This window comes from Rhinoderma darwinii, chromosome 3 (genome assembly GCF_050947455.1).
Source record: "Rhinoderma darwinii isolate aRhiDar2 chromosome 3, aRhiDar2.hap1, whole genome shotgun sequence".
NCBI lineage: Eukaryota > Metazoa > Chordata > Amphibia > Anura > Rhinodermatidae > Rhinoderma > Rhinoderma darwinii.
Window position 1 is genome coordinate 51,889,054 of NC_134689.1, and position 16,566 is coordinate 51,905,619.

Sequence of the window (16,566 nt, forward strand, 5' to 3'; positions counted from 1 at the left end):
GAAAACGCCTCAAGATAGGGCATGTCACGTCTTTTTTCCGCGAGTGTTTTATTTTGCTCACGGGAAAAAACACGCCTCCACCTCCCATTGAAATCAATAGGAGGCGATTTCGGCCGTTTTTTGCCGCGGTTTTTGCCACGGTTTCTGCGGCAAAAACCACGGCAAAAATCTCAGTGTGAACAGGGCCTTAGAGCTACATGGTTAACATCTCACCAAGCATCAACCATTAAATATAGATACAAAATATGAAATCACTGATATGCTAATCTGGCCATAGATTGTTAGATTTCTCTGCTCATATGTTTCACTATTGGAAGCTCACTGATAAATAAGTATACTTTGACAGACATTTCTGAAACAAAGAAAATTATTTCTCCATGTAGAAAACTGTTCATACTATGGCAAGTATCATATAGCCATCATGAATGGCCCCCAAAAAATTATTCCAGGTATAATAATAATCCAACCAATGAAAATTTGATTGTTTGAACACCAGATGGTTAATATTAATGTTCATCAGTAAAGATCCAATTGTTAATGATTATGGTTACATCTATGGCTAGCTTTAAGGACTGAAACCCTTCATCTTCAGATTTACTTTGTGAGACGGCATTTCATAAGGATTTAGAATTAGCAACTACTGTACCTATTACACTTTAGAGGTGATTCCACTTTTGTAGATCACATTTCATTTCTAAAAACTCTAGTTTTCCACAGATACCACATAGGCATTGACAATACACTTTTGTCACCTGATCTAGTCCATTTTGGCAGGATCAGGCAGCAGTTTTCATGTCTATTGGTTCCATCACACTGCAAATAGCGGATTAAGGGATTATATTGATAAAATGAAGACTAGCATTTTCTCCCTTTTCTCTTGCATTGTTATTGTACATGCTTATGGCAAGTTCTTTTAAATGGGAAATTAGTATTTAGACCCCCGATGTCTAACCATTTCCTAACATAGAAGCCACCACCCTTTTGTACCTTGTGAGCCCATTAAACTGGTAACATTCGTTACTGGTATTTTACCATCCAAAATGAAACAATTGGAAGTTTGGAATATATTTTTAACGTGTATGTTTTATTGTAGCCAGTGCATATTGTCATAACTCTGGCTTGCAATAAATGTATTTTACCATTCTGAAGCGTACAAAAGATATATTGAGACATGAGATGGTAACAATAATATGCATAGTTATCCATAGACCCTTTCGTTCAATACAAACTGTAGCCACCTGTCCCATTAGTATAAAGCTAGGAAATAAATCAATTGGCCTTTATATATATTTATCTTTTTGCTATTGAACCAAGTGCAGATATCCTCATGTCTGAAACAATTGGTGATATGGGATTAAATAGCTATTAATGGGAGAAACTTGTGTTTTATACAGTAGTCATTGTCTCAGCATTGCTACAGTAATTAGACACAAGGATAACAGCAGTGGAGATTGTGTCTAGCCTTGTTCACCAGATTGGAGGTAAATGTTAGTAAATCAGTCAGTGTAACTAGCAGACTGCTCTTCATTTCTCATGTAAAGATAAATGATACGTTTACAGTGACTGTTTGAGCATATCCACAAGGTAGGCATACTGTATATAGCACGTATACAGCCAATTACACCATATATACAGTATATATCTTGAATCCTCTACAAAAGACCACCTTTTTGAGAAGACCAATTTCGGTGGTCATCTCAAAGAGGTTTCACTATATACAGTAGATATAGATAGAATATGAATACATACATAAATAAAGAGAGATAGATAGATAGATAGATAGATAGATAGATAGATAGATAGATAGATAGATAGATAGATAGATAGATAGATAGATAGATAGATAGATAGATAGAATATGAATAGATACATGCATAGAGAGATAGATAGAATGAATATGAATAGATAGATAGATAGATAGATAGATAGATAGATAGATAGATAGATAGATAGATGATAGATAGATAGAAAGATAGATAGATAGATAGATAGATAGATACATACATAGATAGTCGTCCAAAGACAGGCATGCTTGAAAAAGGCTCCATACGCTGAGCCGAAACGTTGCACAAGGGCTAAATAAAAGCCATTTTTTCACTAAAACTTGGAGTGCTGCCTGTCTTTGGACGACTATACTTGGATTTGGAGCAGTGATCAAGCTCCCAGGGCGTGCACCCATCCACAACTTTGACTGGTGCTGCTGGATTGTGGACTTTCTAGATAGATAGATAGATAGATAGATAGATAGATAGATAGAGAGAGAGAGAGAGAGAGAGAGAGAGAGAGAGATAGATAGATAGATAGATAGATAGATAGATAGATAGATAGATAGATAGATAGATAGATAGATAGATAGATAGATAGATAGATAGATAGATAGAATATGAATAGATACATGCATAGAGAGATAGATAGAATGAATATGAATAGATAACAGACAGACAGAATATGAATAGATAGATAGATAGATAGATAGATAGATAGATAGATAGATAGATAGATAGATAGATAGATAGATAGATAGATAGATAGATAGATAGATAGATAGATAGATAGATAGATAGATGTGTAGATAGATAGATAGATAGAGAGAGAGAGATAGATAGATAGATAGATAGATAGATGATAGATAGATAGATAGATAGATAGATAGATAGATAGATAGATAGATAGATAGATAGATAGATAGATAGATAGATAGATAGATAGATAGATAGATAGAATATGAATAGATAGATAGATAGATAGATAGATAGATAGATAGATAGATGATAGATAGATAGATAGATAGATAGATAGATAGATAGATAGATAGATAGATAGATAGATAGATAGATAGATAGATAGATAGATAGATAGATAGATAGATAGAATATGAATAGATAGATAGATAGATAGATAGATAGATAGATAGATACAGAGGCGTAGCTAGGTTCTCCAGCACCCGGGGCAAAGATTCAGTTTGGCGCCCCCCCTGTTAGGGATCTGCCAGGTACTACGTCTAGGTATACTCCTGGGATTAATCAATCCACACCTGAGGCCAGACCTGTTCGACTGACACCATCTCCCACCAACCAGGGTGGCAGGCTCAGGAGTGGGAGAGCCTATCGCGGCCTGGTCAGTCGGAGTTAGCTCCGCCCCCTGTCCTTTATTACCTGCCGTGTTCTCTTCCTCAGTGCTTGTAATTCTTCTGGATTCCTGGCCTCACTGCTGCTTGCTCCAGCCTGCTCCTGCCGTGCTTCTGCCTTGCTGCAGTTCCGCTTAACCTGCTTTGCTTTGCCCCTGGCTTGCTTCCTTCTCCGTGCTCACTTTGGTATACTCCACTTCATCCTGGTCCTGACTACTCATTCACCGCTCCGTTTCCTCGCGGCGTTCCGTGGCTACTGCCCCTTCCCTTGCGTGTTCCCTGTTTGTTCTCCCGTGCACTTAGACAGCGTAGGGACCGCCGCCCAGTTGTACCCCGTCGCCTAGGGCGGGTCGTTGCAAGTAGGCAGGGACAGGGCAGTGGGTAGATTAGGGCTCACTTTCCCTTCACCTCCTTCCTGCCATTACACCCCCAACCTCTTTCCCAACATCTCCTTCCCCCTCGCCGTGTTTGTTTTCTCTACCAATCGACGTGTCATTTCTTTTCCACATTTCTTTTTATGTAACGCGAGCATAAAAAACATTTGTACATTTTACAAGCAATATAGTTCTCTACACAACACCAGAATAGTGCTCAGTACATAAATACAGCCCCAGAACCAAGTTCATTACATATGTACAGCACCAGCACAAATACAGCTCAATTTAGTGCAACCCCTGCTGTACAGGTTTGTACGGTGTAAAACTACAGCTCCCAGCATGGCCCGAACAATGGTAAGGATATGCTGGGAGTTGCTGTTTCACAAAAAATAAATCCTATCATAATTATATCACCCATCGACTCGCTGCAGATCATACAGTGACTACATTACTGATTAGAGGCAGAATAAACATTTACATTAAGTGACTCACCGGTGACATCTCAGATTCTAGTTCTTTTTCTCCATCCGGTCCAGACATCTATGATGACTTCTCCCGGTCACAGACCATTTCTGCAGTTTGCCGCTCAGATGTCTTCAGCTTCTCACTTTTCCAACATTTCTACACCTATAAATAAAGATAAAGTTATCATTATACCACACACTACGACTAAATATAATAGCGCCATACACTGCACTTCTAATTATAATAGCACCATACACTGTGTCCCACACACACACACTGTGCCCCCTGTAGATAGTGCCTGTCATAGAGCCCCCTGTAGATAGTGCCCCCATAGAGCCCCGTGTAGATAGTGCCCCCATAAAGCCAACCCCTGCATATAGTGCCCCACAAATAACTCCCCCTATAGTGCTCTACAGATAGCCCATCCCTGTATATAGCCCCCTGTAGATATAGCCCACCCCTGAATATAGTGCTCCACAGATAGCCCACGCCTGTATATAGCCCCCCTGTAGATATAGCTCACCCCTGTTTATAGTGCTCCACATATAGTCCACCCCTGTATATAGTGTTTCACAGATAGGCCACCCCTGTATATAGCCTCTCTGTACATATAGTCCACCCCTGTACATAGTGCTCCACTAGATAGTCCACCCCTGTATATAGTGCTCCACAGATAGCCCACCCCTGTATATACTATATATAGTGGTGGGCTATCTGTGGAGCACTATATACAGGGGTGGACTATATGTACAGGGGGGCTATATACAGGGGTGGGCTTTCTGTGGGGCACTATAGGGGTGGGCTATATCTACAGGGGGACAATATACAGGGGTGGGCGATCTATGGAGCACTATATACAGGGGTGGGCTATATCTACAGGGGGGCTATATTAAGGTGTGGGCGATCTATGGAGCACTATATACAGGGGTGGGCTATATCTACAGGGGGCTATATGCTATATAGCTCCCCTGTATATATAGCCCACCCCTATATATAGTTCTCCATAGATCGCCCACCCCTGTATATAGTGCCCCTTTAGCTATAGCCCACCCCCGTATATGGTGCTCCATAGATAGCCCACCCCAGTATATAGCCCCCCTGTAGATAGACACCTCCCCCCGTAGATAAAGCCCCCCGCGTGTAGATAAAGCCCCCCCGTAGATAAAATCCCCCCGTAGATAAAGTCCCCCTTGTAGATAAAGGCCCCCCCCGTGTAGACAAAGTCCCCCCTCCCTAAATAAAGTCCCCCTTGTAGATACAGCCACACACTTTTTTATTACAATTAAAAAAAACAAAAAAACAATTCAAACTCACCTTAATCCCGTTCCCATGCCGGCCGGCAGCAATGGAGACCTGCTCTCTTCTGCGCAGGTCTCCTGGGGGTTGAACGAAGCGTCTATGAAAGGCGCTGATTGGCTGGGCAGGATGACTTTCCCTGTCAATCAGCGCCTTTCATCGACAGAAGCTTCACTGGTACAAAAGGTACCAGTAGCTTCATTGGTGCAAAAGCGCTGAATAGCTTCTAATTGTACCTGTGTCCTATAGAGACAGGTACAATTATAGTGCAGGAGGAGGTGGCGCTGGCACCCCCCTCTAAGTTGCTAAGTTGCGCCCGGGGCACATGCCCCGCCTGCCCCCCCCCTAGCTACGCCCCTGGATAGATGGATAGATAGATAGAATATGAATAGATAGATAGATAGATAGATAGATAGATAGATAGATAGACAGACAGACAGACAGACAGACAGACAGACAGACAGACAGATAGATAGATAGATAGATAGATAGATAGATAGATAGATAGATAGATAGATAGATAGATCGATAGATCGATAGATCGATAGATAGATAGATAGATAGATAGATAGATAGATAGATAGATAGATAGATAGATAGATAGATAGATAGATAGATAGATAGATAGATAGATAGATAGATAGATAGATAGATAGACCTTAGGCTACTTAGGTCCTGGCTCCCGACTGTTGGAGAATTGTATAACGCAGACAATTCAGAGATCCCTTAAATTGCTTTATTCTAGTGTTGGCAGCAGGTACACAAAAGAAGATGGCGAATAACTGTCCAGGCACACAACATTAATGGCCCAAGACACTAAGTATATTGCACCAGCTATATTGCAGTAGTGCCAACAGAGTGATCAGTAGTAGCGGTAGTTTACAAAACTAACTATTAAAAGTAACATTCAATGCACACACATTAAAAGCCTACTTAAGGCCTAACTGCTTTAAGTGGAGTTAAACTTTAATGCCTAGTTCCACTTGAAAAAACACTTCTTTTCAGCTAATAGCAGTGAATTCCCATATATCCCTCTGTTATTTATTTACCTTCTCCGATTCCCCCTTCTTAATATCTCCTCCTCACCAGTTGATAATACTCTTGGCATCAGTGACCACACTATCTATACATGTAATAAGCACAATATCCATGGCCACTGGTAGTATTTTATTTGTTAGTTAGACTTATAGTTAGACTTTTATGTCATGTGTCTGCTTTGAATTTTACTTATTTTAAGGTTCAATGTGACTTCAATTAACCCCAATATCATTTCACACTCACGGAGGCCCAGCTAGCTGAGATATTGTTTTATTGGATTCTAACACTGGTGATCTGGTGTCGCTGTTGACTTTTTTTTTTGTTTGACTGGTAAAATAGTGACTACGCATGGTTGTGGAGTAATTTGTTTTAACCCTAAAAACCACATTTATTTTTAGGGTATGTAGAAAATCATGTGTAACCATCACCTCCAGTGTTAGTACCTGACCAAACAGCTCTTAGCATCCAGGACCTTTGGTAGTAAGACACAGGAGAAAAGTATTGTTGGGGTCATACCTGAATTTTTACATTTTAAAAACAGTTAGACTTTAAGGAAATGGAAGAAATATATCGCTTTAACTGCTCCCTGCTTTGTGACACACACATACTTCATTACTTGTGGCTACCAGTAGTGCTACAATTCTATATCTATACTCATCACCATACTATATGCATACATTAAAGCTCCTGGGGCTCTATGCAAAACTTATAACAGTGCCCCCGGCTATTATGTGTAATTTATAGCACAAGTCTAATAATATTGGGCAGAGGGAACATTTGTTCCTACAAAGGCTCCAGAGCCCCAGGGCAAGCACAACTTATGCAACCATTAATAGTTCCACCCCTGATATGTACATCTTAATGTTTCTTGATGCATGGGTTTGTTCCTACTTTATGGACATATTAGACTGCAGTGTTTAACAAAAGAGGTTTTTATCATGGAAACTTGATCACAGATCACAGAGGCTGTCAGACATATCATGCCCTGAAACCTAGAGACCCAGATAGGCTGCCGCTTCATTGCTAATTCTGGTTTCCCATTGTGATTATTCATTAGGGAATCATGTAATAATGAATAAAATAAGCCAAGCTTGCTAAATAGCTCATGGATTTTGCCGACTTCACAGCACTATGCCCAATTACCAGGTAACTGTTGATGGATCTCAATGCTCTTCTGAAGGCTCATGTGGCCCCATCTATATTATGGCATTGCTGGTACAGTGCATTGATGCATCACCAGTACTTGCCACCTTGAAAGAAGAGATGCAAGCCGTTCATACACAGCTCTAGCGGGATGAAAAAAGAAAGTTTTGGGTTATTTTCCGTATTGTTGATGAAGGAGAAGTAAAGGAAGTCTAGAAGGAGAGTCACTTTCTGTCTACCGCAGGTTTCATATAATACTTTACTACCACGATAAAAAGCATACATGGACTAAGTGCCCTTATAACCTACACAGTTCATTTATTCAGGGCTTGCCACTAAACTGCTTGTGGCAGAACAATGTTGGATTTTTTTTTTGTTTAAGCTATTTGTCTTTTAACCAAATTTCATGCAATGTCAATGTGTGTCAAAGTTCTTCATAAAAAAAAACTGTACTGAAGTATAAGACTAAAAAAATAACTGCAGAAAGACCAGTAGCAATGATGAAAAAAATTTAATTGGTGCAGTGCTAAAACGTAAAATCAACCCTATCATTAAGGGGTTAATACAGAACTGGAATGTTGTTCTTTCTACTATTATTAGAGAAGTTGTTCACCTTAGGGCATATGCACATGGCAGAGCTATGGGCATGCAGCTTACACAGCAGTGTACGGAGGCAGCACATCTCTTTAGTACGGTGCCACAAAGCCGCCATGCACTGCCGTACAGGATCCCATGGGCGCCATATGTATAGAAATATTCTCTGTACATACAGAGTTCCATGAAGCATGCCACAAAAATGTATCTTTCGGATTCAGACAGAATGCAATAGAAAAAACTGTTGTACCTCTAAGGCAGCCCTATTATGGCTCCATACAAAACGGAGACATGATGCGGCCATGCACATGAGCCCTTTTACTATTTTATTCCAGAATTTTCTATAAATAGAAAATGTCTGATATATCAAAATTATTGGAATTGCTCTCTTTTGGAAACTGAGTATTTTAATAGTATGGCAGGGAAAGGATTGTTTGCTGGTATAAAAAAAATAAAAAAAATAATATATATATATATATATATATATGCGTGTATCCAAATATATACTGTATATATATATATATATATATATATATATATATATATACAGTATATGTGTATACATATATTGGCTTACACGAGTCTGTGTCTGCTGCTCCATAGACAGAATACAGGCTGCTGTCAATTGCAGTTTGTACTCTTCTGTGTTTCACAGAGTATTTTTGTCTTTCATATGTACTTTATTATTATAATATATACCATACTACGGAACGTATGTACGTATGTTAGTCAATTGAGTAATGCATACACCCAAATGTTTTTTATGCCATATTTTCATACAGAGTCTGCAGTATGCTCCATCAACTGTAATCTCCTCATAGAAGCCAATGCATCCAGAAATCCAGATGCATCTTTTACATTCACATGACATCTATATTATCATTTCTGGAATCTGGAATAAAATAACAATGAAAATAGACATAAAATTATAAAAGAAAATACTGAAACAAGCTCAACCAATAGAATGCCGGCATTTTTACTGAACTAGATTTGACTCGCTTATTATAAGAACACTACCCCTTGTAAATGGAGCGATTCTGATGATAACAATGTTTATAGAATAATGTCTCCATAATGTAGATGATAGGAATATTAGAAGTCACAGAGGAGTTATGTGATCATTTATAAACATGAGGACTACAGACTGTGTGCATTTAAACAGGCCATGAAATTCCAAGGTGACTCACACTTAAAGGGGTTTTCCAAGTTATTAAAAAAAAAAAGAAGAAAGAACCATTGCACCCCGCTGTTCCAGTGCCGCTGCTTCCATTCCTCGCAGCTGCTGGGTATTGACATAGCTGCAGCGACGATATGCTTGTATACCCACGTGATCGCTGCAGCCAATCACTGGTCTCAGTGGGTATACGGCACAAGATCGCTAAGGCGATTGCTTGGCTGCAGCGATCACGTGGGTATACGGGGACGTCATCGCTGCAGCTATGTCAATAAACAGCGGCGGGAAGCAACGGAGCAGGGGCGCTGGAAAAGCAGGGATCTGTGAGGTAAGTAATGGCTCTTTTTTTTTTTTTGCATCCCTCCTACATTGGCCAATTTTTTAAATAACTCGGAAAACTTCTTTGAAGATTTATAATAGGGAGTACATTTTTCTCTAAAACATACGCCTGAGCTGCCCCAGAACCAGCCCCCCCCATTGATTGACTGAAATGATTCATTGTTTTGATGATGTTCTTAAACAGCTAGGACAGTCCTGTATAATACACACTGCAGGTGCAGAACCTCTTTTCTTAACAAAGAGAGGGAGCGCCACATGCCAGTCAATCAGTAGTTGGCACAGGAGAAGAAATCTGCAATAGAAGCCTGTGACGGACGGCTCTTGCAGGAAAAGATTAGTAGTGTCCTCATCTCTGCTTTATCATTGGGCACTCACATCAGTATGTGAACATTTTCATCGACATGTTTTATATTAGGGTATTGATAGCTATGTATTTCTATAAACGCTGTGAGAATCTGGGAGATTATGGATGTGACCCTGTTAATGGTTTTCTCCTGTGGATTTTTATATAACAGTTTATATGAAAACTTAAATAGAATCACCGAGCTCTTGAAATTTCTCTGATCAGAAAATAAAGAATACGGATTGTCCTATTTTCAGAGCTTTTGGCATGGGTACAAGGTCTCCAAGTCAAGAATAGAATTAGAGGGTCACATTTATTTTCTACTTATCTGTTACCCCAAGGCGTTGAAAAGTGAGTCAGAAGTCAATAGAGTCCATTAATGAAATACGAGTTTTACTTGGTTTCAGTACAATTTTCTGGGAACATGTCTTTTCAAACATACTACAGAATAAGCCATCAAGTCTATAAAAATGTATATATAGCTGCGAGGTGTTACCAATGACCCGGAGAAGAGAGCCGGATCGAGCTTACAGTGCATGATCTGTTTAGTGCACTTTTAAAATGATGAGGTCTTATGATTCTATGTTTGTTCTCAGCAGACTGCCTATAATGAAGTCAAGAAGCTTGTGGCTGTTTTTGCTGCTGCTCAGGGTCTTTCTGTCGGCCACATGGGGATGGATGGATTCAGATGGGAGCAGAAGGTTAAATTCCGCTACGGGGAGGTTGCAACTGGAGGTAAATCATCTATTGAAATGCTTTTCACCCCGGGCGCTCATATAATACGCCTTCATTAAAATAAACTTTTTTATTTTCTCATAAAAGAACTGCTGTTTTATTCTCGTTGCAGTAAACTTGACTTTTTTCAAAAAGATATTGTCAGGCAGACACTGGGTTAATTCATGTTGACAGCAGATCATGTTAGGAAGAGAATTTATGATATTTGACAAAACTTTGACAGAGAATAACGTTAGATTATTTACCAAAAGAAGAACAAGATGTATCCTATAAAAAGCACAAATATACAGCGGCAATAAATCTTACATCACAATAGATACCTGTCAATACTAATGTTCATATTATTAAGAGTATCACTTTTTGTTGCTGTGGTTGTTATTATTGTTGTTATTATTATTAGTAGCAGTATTTTTGATGTTAATCCTAATTATAATGATATGTCAGAACCAATGCTGCTTGCTTTTGCTCTTCTATAGTAATAAATTGCATATGGTTAAGCCTAAAATTAGGCTAAAGTTACTAGTTCCTGTCATTTTATGTTGTCTTACTATAAATGACAAAAACTTTAAATTAGTTAATTTCTGAATAAATTCTAGTAATAAGTGACTATCGATGTTTCCTAAAATGATCACTAATTATTGAAATAAGGCATGATTGGATAAAATAACTGTATTGGATGCAAATATGGACAGATATTTAGATTAGATAGATAGATAGATAGATAGATAGATAGATAGATAGATAGATAGATAGATAGATAGATAGATAGATAGATAGATAGATAGATAGATAGATAGATAGAAAGATAGAAGATGAATAGACAGATAGATAGACAGACGATAGATAGATAGATAGATAGATAGATAGATAGATAGATAGATAGATAGATAGATAGATAGATAGATAGATAGATAGATAGATAGATAGATAGATAGATTAATAGATAGATAGATAGATAGATAGGTAGATAGATAGATAGATAGATAGATAGATAGATAGATAGATAGATAGATAGATAGATAGATAGATAGATAGATAGATGATAGATAGATAGATTAATAAATAGATAGATGATAGATAGATAGATTGATAGATAGATAGATAGATAGATAGATAGATAGATAGATAATAGATAGATAGATAGATAGATAGATAGAAGATGAATAGACAGATAGATAGATAGACAGACAGACGATAGATAGATAGATAGATAGATAGATAGATAGATAGATAGATAGATAGATAGATAGATAGATAGATAGATAGATAGATAGATAGATAGATAGATAGATAGATAGATAGATAGATAGATTATTAAATAGATAGATGATAGATAGATGATAGATAGATAGATAGATAGATAGATAGATAGATAGATAGATAGATAGATAGATAGATAGATAGATAGATAGATAGATAGATAGATAGATAATAGATAGATAGATAGATAGATAGATAGATAGATAGATAGATAGATAGATAGATAGATGATAGATAGATAGATTAATAAATAGATAGATGATAGATAGATAGATTGATAGATAGATAGATAGATAGATAGATAGATAGATAGATAGATAGATAGATAATAGATAGATAGATAGATAGATAGATAGATAGATAGATAGATAGATAGATAGATAGATAGATAGATAGATAGATAGATAGAAGATGAATAGACAGATAGATAGATAGACAGACAGACGATAGATAGATAGATAGATAGATAGATAGATAGATAGATAGATAGATAGATAGATTATTAAATAGATAGATGATAGATAGATAGATGATAGATAGATAGATAGATAGATAGATAGATAGATAGATAGATAGATAGATAGATAGATAGATAGATAGATAGATAGATAGATAGATAGATAGATAGATAGATAGATAATAGATAGATAGATAGATAGATAGATAGATAGATAGATAGATAGATAGATAGATAGATGATAGATAAAAAGCCATAGCTTCTTTACCAGCAGGAGTTCAATAATAACTGCAGGGCTGTCAGCAAAGTCAAATTACATATGTTTTGTTCTGCAGGACCCTCCATCACAATATTACCTATCATTTATGGCAACCTGTATTCTCACAAAACACTAAAGACAAAGGTTATAACAAAACCGGCCACTAGATCAGCAGAGCCTTTACCTGCAGTGCATTGAATGCTAATTCCCAGCAATGACATTTTTTGCAGAGTAAATTCGCAATGTATGTATAGCAGAGGCAAGCTTGTCAATACAGCAGAGCTGGTCTGCTGAAAAAAACATTGTTTATGTATGTTACCTGTGATATCTTATTGCACAAAAGAAACAGTTTAATTACAAAATGAGTTGTACTTTCTCTGTATATATATATATATATATATATATATATATATATATATATATATATATATATATATATATATATATATATATATATATATGAAATGGCTTTATTTACTCTTCGTGCTCTACTTTTGATTTTACTACACTTATTCGAATGCATCTGAGCGAGTGTTTTCTTTTAATTAGATGTTCGCTCCGTTACATGGATTTTATATTCAAAATTACCTATTAAAAATTATTCTATATGAATTGCATTGAGAAATCTGGATGATTTATATGCTGACAATTTCTAATGAAGGAGCTAGGAATAAACTGCAAGGATGTGGAAAGGTCATGTCTAATCTCAATGATCCTGTTAGAATATTAACTGACGTATAAGCAAAGCTGTGATATCTTGGAAATAAACTATGTATTTGTCTATGTGTGAAATAATGTGACATACACCTTAATAACACTGGCAATGTGAAGAGGCAGCCAATTGCAATATCGGAGTTCCAGTTTACCTGTCTTCTTTATCTGCTTCGATTGCAGCTTCTGGTAATAGACATGTATAATTCAGTGCAACGGGAGCGCTTTACAATTGAGATAATATATTAGTGTGAGATGTGGGATATTATAGTTGAGGGGCATGTTATTTACCGATAAGGTAATTTTAAGACTTCAGTAAAAGTAGACATTTTTTATGGGCAGTGATTATTTTTATTATATCTCATTTATACATTGTTATTATTTGAATTCAGGGAAATTATGTAATGATGCCGTAGATGAGAAGAGTTCCTGCTTAAAAATATACTTTGAAGTGAAGGTTTAATTTTACACTCAAACCCTCTATTTTTGATAGGTTATAGAGTGCCTGTACCTTTAAAAGATGCATACTTATTTATTTTGAAATCTTGATGTGACTTTTACTTTTAACTTTTCAGGATGGCCTATGTAAATTAATAAGTAGAGCCCAGTGAGCATTTACTTTCAGTGATATGTGACTCAAACTTTCCCCTCCTCTCCCTTGCTGTGTGAGGTTGTTCTCTCCAACACTGAGGCTAAAGGCCCTTTTTACACTGGGCGATTATCGGGCAGACAAGGGTTCATAGAACGCTCGTTGACAATAATTGCCCTGTGTAAACAGGGCAGCGATCAGCAGATGAACGAGCAAACACTTCTCAGTCACTGTAGACTGCTGTGTGACAAAGAGAGAAGGTGGAGTGACAGGAAAATTCACTGGAGAGTCTAAAGATAACTTCTACCGATCCTGACTACGGAGGAGACTGTTTGTCATCAGAATCCACTAGTTAGGAACAGAACAATAGAAAATAAACCCAGGAGTAAAACAGGGCTAAAGGTGGCCTATATATTAAAGAACTGTTGGCTGAACGCCTGTTTGGCCGGCAGTTATTTCTCCCGACTCCTCCATAAACATGCACGATTGGCTCGAACGAGCGTGCATCTTTATTTCAATGAGGAGAGTGGAATAAGCTGCTGCCAGACACCTCTGGCAACCTGTTATCTCCATTGGAATAACAGATCGAGCATGTTGAAATCCAATATGCAGATCCTTCTTTCCCCTATCGGGAAATCACACCAGACAGTGAGTTTCATCTAATGGGCATGAGCACTTTAAAGAAGGCAAAATAGGTCATTAATAGCTATTGGCCCAAACTTGTCTAGAGGTGAACTTGCCCTTGAAGGTTTTGCAGGGGAAGTTTAACTAGCCTCATACAAATGTCAATCTCTCAATGTTCATTGTGGACATAAAGTTGTGATCTGAAAGGGAAGATAACGTCTTACATTATGCATAGACATCTGAGTGGTTAAACATTGCAAAAACCAAATCAATCGTTTGTACAGATGGTTTTTATGATCACAATGACTCAATCAGATGTCTGAGAATATTAGAAGTTCAACATTTGTCTTTCACTGTAAATAAAAGACTTGGCAAATTATTTAACATTATAGATTAAAAAGAAAACACATCCAATATATTTCTGAATTATTATTTTTTACTACAGACTGAAAGACTACAAGAATTAATGTTCATTGGCAGCCGTGGGAACAAATTATCTGTGCTCATATCTTCTTTAATATCTTATTCCCAATATTCATTAGTAAAGATATCCTTAGCCAAGTGCCTTACACCTCAATAAAAGCAGATAAACAAAAAAACATAAAAAAAACTATACATATTTGATATTGCTGTAATCATATTGACCAATAGAATAATGTTACATTTTTTTTATCCCACACGGTGAATGGTGCAAAATTTATAACACAAAAAAATCAATTGTGAAATTGCGTTTTTCTCATTCCTCCTTAAAGAGTTAATATAAGTCAATCCCCTTCAAAGACATTGGGGGGATTTAACAATGTTTCTACACCAGTGTTCTGGCATAGAAAAGTTGCAAACTCCTGATAAGCGTAGACTTCATTCAGTGGAGCACGGAAAGTCTAAGATGTGACAAAGTTATTAAGAGGCATTCACCTTAGGCTACATTCACATGAACGTCGGTAAACTTGGACGATAAAAACGTGACCTTATCACGTCCAAGGTGCTCCTGTGCGAGTTCCATTTTCAAGGATCCTCATAGACTTGAGTCCATGGAGGAATCCGTGTAAATGGAACAAAAAAGGACATGTTCTATTTTTCAATGGACCCTTCACATTGTCAGTTGAAACAACAGCCATGTGAACGGCCCCATTGAATTACATAGGCCCATGTGGCGGCCGTTGTTTTAACGGACGTAAAATACGCTCGTGTGAATCAGGCCTTACTCAAACTTGTTTTCTTATTAAGACTCACATATCATAGGCCAATCTTAATAAATCTTCCCTAAAGTTTTAAAAGATAACAAGCTGGCTGCCTGCAGCAACCACTAGAGGGAGCTTAAGAGCTTACTGAATACTGTCTCATTGACTTCAATATGTAACACTATGCTGTAAGATTCTAAGCTCCCGCTAGTAGTGCCTGCAGGCAACCAAAGCTTTTAACTCTATGTCTATGCAGAGGATTTGTAGCTCTGTATCAGAAAAACATAGCTCTGACTGCTATAAAGATATATTAGGAAATTAATCAGCACACAATTGTGAACTTATTTAAAAAAATGGTGTTTAAAGAGGCTCTGTCACCACATTATAAGTGCCCTATCTCCTACATGATGTGATTGGCGCTGTAATGTAGATAACAGCAGTGGTTTTTATTTAGAAAAACAATACATTTTGACCAAGTTATGACCTATTTTAGATTTATTCTAATGACTTTCTTAATACCCAAATGGGTGTTTTTTAGCTTTTGACCAAGTGGGTGTTGTGGAAAGAAGTGTATGACGCTGACCCATCAGCGTCATACACTTCTTTCCATACATGGACTTAGCACATAGTGATCTTGCGTTGTTCACGATGTGCTGTCACTTACTCATACATTACCGTTACTGAAGTATCTTGAGAGTGAATAGACATCACCTCCAGCCAGGACACAATGTCTATTTAAAGTCCTGACACTTCGGTAACGTTTGTGTGGGACTTAATGACAGCAAGCATGATCTCGAGAGATGGAGAGAAGTGTATGATGCTGATTGGTCACAACGCTCACTTGGTCAAAAGCT

At 37.4% G+C, this 16,566-nt stretch overlaps 1 protein-coding gene across 2 annotated transcripts in view; it reads left to right on the forward strand.

Moving 5' to 3' along the window:
* The window catches only part of FSTL4 (follistatin like 4), a 917,181-nt gene that overhangs the window by 12,933 nt on the left and 887,682 nt on the right, over positions 1-16,566 (forward strand). Inside the window, exon 2 of one of the 2 annotated variants that reach the window (XM_075859960.1) lies at positions 10,493-10,631. In XM_075859960.1, the coding sequence (XP_075716075.1) occupies positions 10,506-10,631 (126 nt within the window). In that variant the 5' untranslated portion in view covers positions 10,493-10,505. The remainder of the gene's footprint in view (positions 1-10,492; positions 10,632-16,566) is intronic. The other variant, XM_075859961.1, reaches the window with a different exon arrangement.